At 42.3% G+C, this 9,333-nt stretch overlaps 1 protein-coding gene across 5 annotated transcripts in view; it reads left to right on the top strand.

Moving 5' to 3' along the window:
* The first annotated feature begins 75 nt into the window (after positions 1–75).
* LOC125430647 (cohesin subunit SA-2-like) overlaps positions 76–9,333 on the top strand; it is a 75,555-nt gene continuing 66,297 nt past the window's right edge. For 3 of the 5 annotated variants that reach the window (XM_048492725.1, XM_048492724.1, XM_048492721.1), the window contains exons 1-2: positions 170–320; positions 4,473–4,650. In XM_048492725.1, the coding sequence (XP_048348682.1) occupies positions 4,607–4,650 (44 nt within the window). In that variant the 5' untranslated portion in view covers positions 170–320; positions 4,473–4,606. The other 2 variants (XM_048492722.1, XM_048492723.1) reach the window with 2 other exon arrangements.

The raw sequence follows: 9,333 nt of genomic DNA, 5'->3' as shown, positions 1-9,333 counted from the left end.
TGTGGTTCCTTCGCTCTATACGGCTCTGGTGCCAGACGCTTCTAAGCTCCGCCCATCGCGTCACTTTCTGTTCTGAGCAAAACCAGAAGAGGAGGGGATTCCAGAAGCGCTCCTTCGAATGCACGGGTGGCTCCAAAACCTTTTTCTATTGGACAAGGTGAGGCACGTGATCTAGAAAGGCTCGAGTCTCTCCTGTTGGACCCGTCAGGCGAGCGGCTAATGCGGGCCGGCTCATTGCTGTTGCTGTGATTGACAGTCGGAACGCGACTCTCCTTTCTGGACAGGATCGGGCCCCAGTCTCCGTCAGTGCATCCAGCTGGGTAGGGGGTCCCGCGGGGTCAGCGTCGGTGCCCGACTGTTGCTCTTGGGTTGAGGAGGACCCTCCCCTTGCAAGCTTCTTGCAGGCTCTTGTTGCACCTTTGTGTTTGACATCTTTTCTGTGCATGCCGCGGGCTCCCAGTTTCACTGTATGCTATTTTACTCCCGCCCGTGCTAGTCTTCTTTTGCAACAAATACGTGTCTCCCTTTCCCCTTTATTCTGAACTTGGGGTTGCATCCTGTTCGTGCACTTTTCTCTCGTTCTGTCACCTTTTCTTTGCAAGGCAGTCGGGTCTTTTGGCAGCTGTAGTGCAGAAATTCAAGAATTAACGTGCCTTTGCTTTTCCTCTAGTGGTAATTTTCTGCCTGTCATGCACTGTTAAGGGCGCAAGGACACTGCTCTTTTTCAAAAGGTGACCAGGATGCCCTTAGGGTAGGGGTGGCCAACCTATGGCGCTCCAGATATTCATGGACTAATTCCCATCAGATGGGAATTGTAGTCAGTGAACATCTGGAGCGCCATAGGTTGGCCACCCCTGCCTTAGGGTGTGCGCCTTGAAACTTCTATATCCTCACTTGAATTTGCATTCATGAATCGTTTCTGTTGCATAGATCTTTTTACACCAAATTTACACATGTATATTGATGGCAATTTCTTTGTATTATTTCTCACTGTAATACGATGATGAAGATAGGTGTCAATTGAGCCTCGAAAGAACTTGCTGGTCATAAAAGCCAGTGGACCAATTTTATTATTATTTCTAGTGGGGTTCTAGAACAGGAACAAGGGAAATGCTTCCTATCTGAAGCTGTCAAGTAACATGTTATCCAACTTTAGTATCAAAAGCAGTCAGGATCAATTATGTTAGGTTTTTAAATTGATTTTTGTACTTTGTATACTGTCAGAAATTAATATATAGCTTTGCCAGTGTAGGAATGACTATGTTTTGCTATGCTCTGTGTTCTAAGGAACCTGTCCGGGGGTGCGGGGGGTGGGAGGGGATATAAGTAATTCTGTTTGCATCCTGTTCTTGCTACTATGTTTGCATCTTGTTCTTGCTAATTAGTTTTTTCGTGTAGCTGGTTTTTAGATTGTAATGTGTTTTACGTTTATTGGTTTCATGGAGCTGAAAAGCAGCTTATAAATATTTTAATAAACTGATAAATATAGACTTGGGATAATTCACATCTGCTAGTATTTCTGCTCTCAGTTATAAGATAAGAGACAGATTAGTTCAGCACAATATGCTTCCACTCAAAATCCTGAAGACTTGTGTGGTGTAGTGCACTGAATACTCGTCTTGGACAAGTGAGATACCAATTCAATGTATTGTCAAATGCTTTCACAGCTGGATTCAACTGGTTGTTGTGGGTTTTCTGGGCTGTGTGGCCTGGGCTGGTAGATCTTGTTCCTAACATTTTGCCTGCATATATGGCTGGCATTTTCAGAGGGGTATCACAGAGAGAAGTCATTGGGCGTTTCCCCACTCACCACGACCCCCCCTATGCTGCGTGCTGCTCTGCACGGGGTCATCAAAAGGCGCCGTTTACAAGAATGCCAGGGATGCTGCGCACTGAGGGGGCGCAACAGCGGCAGTGTCAGGGTGGCTGCGCTGTCACCGCCCCTGTCGTGGGGAGTGCCGGGGGACCCCGCGCTACTTGAGGAGAGTAGCGCGGGGCTTAAGGTAAGTGGGGAAAGGCCCTGTTATACACTGGGTCCAATGAGAAGGGAATGTTTAGTGGAATATATATTGTCCATGTCAAGGGTGGGGATCCCAGGGTGGGTGGAACTTGCCATGCAAAGGTGTGGTTGAGTGCATTGTAAAACAGGTGAGTTTTTCGGTCCAGGGAGTGATTCACATTTGCATTCTCTGCAGCAGCAACAGTCTTAGTGAATGCAAACCCTGTGTCTGGGTGGAGTCCATTGTCTATGAGCCCAGCATGCCCTTGGCCTTTGATTCTGGTGTTTTTAAGTACTGGTTGCCAAGTTTTGTTAATTCTCAGAGTCTCTTCCTTCTTGCTGAAGTTTTCTTCAACAAGAATTCACAAGGACTCCATCCCACTCAGACCTATTGTTAGTGCAATTGGTTCCCCCCCATATGAACTGGCAAAATTCTTGACTTCACAGTTACAAAGCCATATCGGACATACAACTCATTATGTTAAAGACTCAGCCCACTTCATCGAAAAAAATTAGCAATCTCCATCTCAACCCTAGTGACAGACTTATCAGCTTTGATGTTGTCTCACTGTTCACCAAAGTTCCAGTGAAGGACACACTTGCACACATCGGCCAGATTTTTCCAAATGACATTGCAGCTTTGTTTCAACACTGCCTAACAACCAGATACTTCCAATGGGACAATGATTACTATGACCAGACAGATGGGGTAGCCATGGGAAGCCCCCTCAGTCCGTTGATATCCAGTTTTTACATGGAACATTTTGAGAAACAAGCCCTCAAAAGAGCACCGAGAAAACCTACAACTTGGTTCCGATTTGTGGATGACACTTTCACAATCTGGAGCCATGGTGAAGAAGAACTGCTGAATTTTCTGGACCACCTTAAAAGCATCCATCCAAACATCCAATTTATCACAGAAACTGAAAAAGAAGGAAAACGGTTTTTTCTAGATGTCTTGGTCTTTTGTAAACCCAACCAACAACTGGCCCACACAGTATACAGAAAACCTACACAAATAGACTGGTATCTACATAAAAACTCCAACCACTACCCACAACAAAAAAAGTGTATAATAAATTTTGGCAGATCGTGCAAAATGAATTTGTGACCCTCTCCTCCTCTCTGATGAAATCAATCAACTAGACTGGGCTGTGCAGGCTAATGGCTACTCCACAACAGAAATCAGAAGAGATTTAAGACCAAGAGAAGTCCAGAGGACTGAGGAGAAACAGCCCACCACAGGAAAAATATTTCTACCATACCTCAAGGGAATCACAGATCAAATAGTGAAACTGATGAAAAAACATAACCTACAAACAATCTTCAAACCTACCAGAAAAATACAGCAGATGCTACACTCAGCAAAGGACAAGAGAGACCCCCTCACTTCTGCAGGAGTCTATCACATATCCTGCAGCTGTGGAAAGGTCTACTTTCAGACTCATATTAAGGAGCATGAAAGACACTGTCAGTTTAACCATCCTGAAAAATCTGCAGTAGCAGAACATGCTTTAAACAAAACTGGACATAACATTTTATTTGAAAATACTGAAATTCTGGATAACTCAGAAGGTTACTATGTCAGACTACACAGGGAGACCATTGAAATCCGCAGACACCAAGACAACTTCAACAAGAAGGAAGAGACTCTGAGAATTAACAAAACTTGGCTACCAGTATTTAAAAACACTAGAATCAAAGGCCAAGGGCATGCTGGGATCATAGACAAGGACTTCACCCAGAGGGTTTGCATTCACTAAGACTGTTGCTGCTGCAGGGAATGGCAAGTTCCACCCAAACACTTACTGATTGGTTCCCTACCCCGGGACATGGACAATATATACCCCACTAAACATTCCCTTCTCATTGGACACAGTGTATAACAGACTTCTCTCTGTGATACCCCTCTGAAGATGCCAGCCACAGATGCAGTTGAAACCTTAGAAACAAGATTACCAGACTATGGCCACACAGTCTGGAAAACCCACAACATCCATGCCAATTCAAGTTGCTTGCCCAGTTACAAAGCTTGATTCCCTTAAGCAAATTAACTTTCCTTAGCCAAACAGAACTCATAAGGCTGTTTTGAAGATAAAATAGCATTGTTTCAAATATGTCACCCTGACCGCCTTGAAGAAAGGGCAGAAGTAAACATGTAACAGATAGAAAGATCTGTTTATGTTTTTGATAGAGTTTTTTTTCAGCCCAAGGAAAAATTCTGTGTAACTCAATGATTTTTGTCAGCTCCATTTGAACACTGGTGATTTCTAAAATGGTATGTCATTAGTTATGATGTTTGGTCAAGATCAATTCACAAGTTTTATGGTATCAGTCATGCGGCTAAAATAAAAATAAAGCATTTTCTAGATCTTAGAATTTCAACATTTAATTGTAGAGCTTCTGCTGTTAACATATTTTAAAAGCTATAATTTGAGGTTTGTCTTGTCTTGCTTCTTTTTATTTTGTACAGTTTTGCTGTTTGCTTCTCTTGATGGAGACCTGAAGAAAATGAATCTGGATCTCTGCTGCTTATATTCATTTACATGCTGCCGTGTCTAATAAGGCTAAATTCGCTTTCTATGCTGTTGAGAGGATGTAGTGGCAATGATAGCTGAGCCCAATTCCGCTGTTAATCTCCCCAACCACAAGTAAGAAATAAAAAGCAGGGCACAGACACCACTTTGATGTTTGTGTTGCACAGTCTATGCTATATACTTACTGTGTTTTGTAGTGGGTTGCAAAGGTGTGTGCAGATCTGTAATATATTTGTGTGTACATTTTTCTTTTGGAATTACACTGATAATTTTAAATGAGCTAGTGGGAAAAAATAATCAGAAAAGTGATACACATGGTTCCAGGGACACATGTACACAGCCTCTAAGAGTGAGGACAGATGTCACATTTCAGCATTGTTCTCAGTGGATTTTGCATATGTGAGGTTAGCCTGCCTTGGTCAGTTATACTAAAACCAGCCCACATATTACTCTGAACTGCATGCAATGTTGGCCTAATGCAGGGGTAGGGAACCTGCGGCTCTCCAGATGTTCAGGAACTACAATTCCCATCAGCCTCTGTCAGCATGGCCAATTGGCCATGCTGGTAGGGGCTGATGGGAATTGTAGTTCCTGAACATCTGGAGAGCCGCAGGTTCCCTACCCCTGGCCTAATGGTTGCTGTTTCTCTCCAAAGCATCAACAAAAGGGGATGGTTTTAAACAGAGAGGCAGTGGTATGTATGTGAATGCGTGTAAAACTCCTTTTCCGTATTTCAGTATAGAATAAGGCTGTTTACTGATACATAGCTTTCTTTCTTTCTTTCTTTCTTTCTTTCTTTCTTTCTTTCTTTCTTTCTTTCTTTCTTTCTTTCTTTCTTTCTTTCTTTCTTTCTTTCTTTCTTTCTTTCTTTCTTTCTTTCTTTCTTTCTTTCTTCTTTCTTTCTTTCTTTCTTTCTTTCTTTCTTTCTTTTTTCTTTGCCCCCTCTCATATCTCAAGCTCCTAGGAGTGGATGTACAGGCAAAAATTACAATATAAACATAAAACCATTTCTGGCAAAAGAACCCATAATTTAAAAGATGAAACAGTAACCAAAATCATTAAATAAAATAAACCACAGAGAGAGTCCATAGAGAGTAAAAAATAACTGAGAGTCCATAGATCAGAAATTAATGAACTGGACTACACTAAAAGCTATAAAACCAAGTGGGAGAAGTAAAACCTACCTATTGGCTAAGAAAACACATAGCCCCAGGGAAGACTTAGGATAAGGAACGGCTGTCTTTGTCATTGAGGCTTTCCCAGCTTCACAGCTTAGTTAATTTCTAGGGGAGAAATGAACTCTTCAAACTCCTCTCCCCCACATCCCATGTGCATCCCATTTTATGGAAGTGACTAGAGGGGGTGAGCTGTGTGGTGGGTGAATTGAGATACAGTTTATGTCCCCCTTTTTTGAGCAGTTTAATAATATAACAACAAGGAGAATTGCCACAGTGGCATCCTAAGGTGCTAGTGTGGCCATTTTCTCTTTTTTAATATATATATTTTGAGGTCCTCTGAAAGTTTATAAAATGTGGTTCAGTGGGAACATCAGTCATGATTCTTGAAGCTTGACTATAGTTCCGTGTCCACTTACCTAAGGAGAAGAGAGCTATGACTTGCAGTAAGTTTGGCATGGTGTCTTCATGACCAACTATGGTTTGGTTTGTTGCTGTGCCTGCAGAAGCCTCTGCTACTTAGTAAAGGGAGTGCTGAGCAGGTAGAAAACGAAAACACATAAGCAGCTCCAGCTTGCACATTTGTAAGTTCAGATCATAACCTGGGTTTTGTGATTAGTGCAAACCCATCTCTCGGCATGATCCCTGAACTGCTTAACTGACTCATATGGCCGTGCCACCATTTTTTCCTTTGAGCATCCTGTCATAGGGCCCAAAATCACTGTGAACCAAGCAACTCAGTTTTGGTTGTGGTGCTTTTTTGTGATTGCGGGTCCTGAGGATGTGGGAGCTGCTGTGGCTGAAAGAGCCTATAAATGCCATAAGCAAATAAATGCCATTATAATTATTTGACAGAGGTTTAGGTTGGCAGCATTAGAGACTGTGCCTGCTCTCCAAAGGATTCCAGAGTTTCATCTGAAGCTTTCCCTCTGCCTTCTTACTTATTTACAGTGCAGTCTTAGGTAGAGTTAAGCTCTTCTATGTCAGCTGAAGTCCATGGTCTTAGAAGGGTATAATTCTGCTTAGGACTGCACTGTGAATGACTCTGTGTGTTTGTGTGTAAGTAAAGTGGCATCAAGTTGCAGCCAACTTATGGCGACCCAGTAGGGTTTTCAAGGCAAGAGACTGACAGAGGTGATTTGCTATTGCTTTCCTCTGCATAGAGACTCTTGTGTTATTTGAATGACTAGAGGTTGCTAAAAAAGGGCTTGAAGGACCTGATGTGCTCTAAAGGGTCTACACCTGCTTTGATACCCATGTTTTGTTTGCATGTTCAAAAGCAAATCAGAGGATGAAGTTGATGGATGCTGGCTGTTATGCTTATGGGGGCTTGAGCATTTTATGTGTGTGATGTACAGTAATAAATATATCATGATTCAGTGCTCAGAGGTAAACTCTGCTAAGTTCAGTGAGACTTATTCACAGCTGTGTTTATAGGAAATGCAGTCCTAATTTGCTCAACCAAATAATTCCTGTTTTTGTGAAGTGACTAATGAAGTTATTAAAAGCTATTAATTGCTTGACAGTATCAGAGAAAACAGTTTAATGTTAAGATTTGAGGCCAATAACACCTTAGAGACTAATGAGATTTCCAGGGATGACGGGAGTTTGACTGGAAATGCTGGTCTTTAAGGTGCTACTGGATTCATATATCATTGTGCTGCAGACCAATACAGCTACACACATGAAAATATTTAACGTTTAAACCTTTTATTTATACCCATAACAGCTGGACATAATGTGATGTTTTATAGCAATGTGTTAAGCCAGTAATATCTGACTTGATGTCTGGTGCGACTGGCAACTGCATTTCAAGATCTGTCAGAGACCTTTTTCAGACCACCTTGAACCAGACATACTAGGGATGAAATCTGTTGTTTCTTTTGAATTTATTTCAGCAGCAAAAAACTTTATGTAAGCACTTTTTGTCTGGAGGCACTGGGAATTGCTACGGGGTATGTGGGAAGACGTGGGAAAATCTAGTGTGAAAACGAGTTTCATAATTAGTAAGCATCTGTATAAATTTGGGTGAGGCAGGCTGTGCTTGGATATTCCACTTCTTGTGTTATCATGCATAGCGCAAGCCTGAACTGGTAAGCTGCACTGTACTAGTCTATGGTGCCTAAAAGCAAGAATTTGGAAAAATTGCATAGAAGATTAATGTAGTATTTTTTTAAACCCTATGTTTTATTCTGTATGGTACTACAACATTAGTGTAATTTTTATTTTAAAAAACACTGTTGTATGAACAAGTAAAAATACACTAGATTTCAGAAGGTCTTTGCTGAGATGATTTAGTGCATGGGACAAACTAGATATTACATAGGAAGTGCATGCAGAGTTTCCTGACTGAGGAACCATGTACATGAAAAAATGTCACGAGAGGCTGCAGTCAAGTAGTTGTAGTGGAGAGGTGGTCACACCTTTCCTCTTTCTGCCATCTGTTTCTTACATATGGAGAAGAAGGGAGGGGGTCACCAGTCTTTCTACTTCTGGAGAGAAAAGTAGTCGGGGGATGAGTTTTGTGCAGAGAAAATAGCTGCTCTTCAGTTGCCAATTACAGTCTACTGCAGCTACATTTCAGTTTTTTTAAAAGTCTGAAAACTACTCTTGCATCTCCTTTTGTGTCCAGTTCTGTCTCGTGTTAGCTTGGTTCCAACATGAAATAACAGCAAAACTGCAGTTTGCTACTTCTTGTATAAGCTTCCCTGCTTCCCTTTCCCTGGCAATCTAATGAGTTATTTCCTTTTTTATTGCTAAACCATATTGAGCAGATGTCTGAATAAGCAAACAGTGCTTTCTGCGATCTCTGTAAACCAGGATTCCATGCTGGGAATAAGTAACTGACTGCATTCAGATGCCACAACAAAAAGAAGTTTCTCAGTGTGAACACTATTTATAGCTGTGTTCCCCTTACTCTTTCCGCTTTGCTTCCTCTCTCTCATACATGAAGTACAATTGAGGCCTTATGGAGTTCAGGAAAACTTGAAGTAAAATCCAGTTTTTCCAGGTTCTTGAATTTGGATCTCACGTGAATTGGAATGAGCACATCAGCTAACAGGCTTTACACCTGACACAGACAAATGTCTTTGTGTCACAACATTTTAATTTGGTTGTTTAAAACCCAATCCGTAAGTCCCTGGTGGCTGGGGATGGCATTGCCGCTGCACCGCCGCTTCACCTCCAAAGGGCTTTCAGGAGGCTGCAGAAACTTAAAAAACCCTACGGTCAGCTCCACCCCCAGGAACACCCTAGTCTGCCCTCCCCCCGCACCAGCACCCAGTTGGACGCTTGTGTAGCTCTGTAGCAGTACTCACTTCCAGGTTTTACCACCATGGAGCTGTGGAGCACCTGGACATTGGTGTCCTTGCCCTCTCCACCAGTAAGGGTAGACCTTATGCTGGCAGAGAGGGCAAACATGCTGGTGTGACCCTCCACTGCATCCAAGTGGTGATTCACCCCCTCCTGACTGGGCCACTAGAATCTTGCGAAAAAACTATTGTTTTCTGTTTTGGCTGTATAGGGAAACTCTAGTTTAGAAGTGAAGATCTAATGATCTGGTAGCATGCAAATAGGGAGGGAGCATGCAAGTCTCAGGATTCACCAGGTTGTTCACACAGTC

This window comes from Sphaerodactylus townsendi, linkage group LG04 (genome assembly GCF_021028975.2).
Source record: "Sphaerodactylus townsendi isolate TG3544 linkage group LG04, MPM_Stown_v2.3, whole genome shotgun sequence".
In the NCBI taxonomy this organism is placed as follows: domain Eukaryota; kingdom Metazoa; phylum Chordata; class Lepidosauria; order Squamata; family Sphaerodactylidae; genus Sphaerodactylus; species Sphaerodactylus townsendi.
The sequence above is the reverse complement of the archived record's forward strand: the minus strand, read 5'-3'. Positions and strand labels throughout refer to the sequence as shown.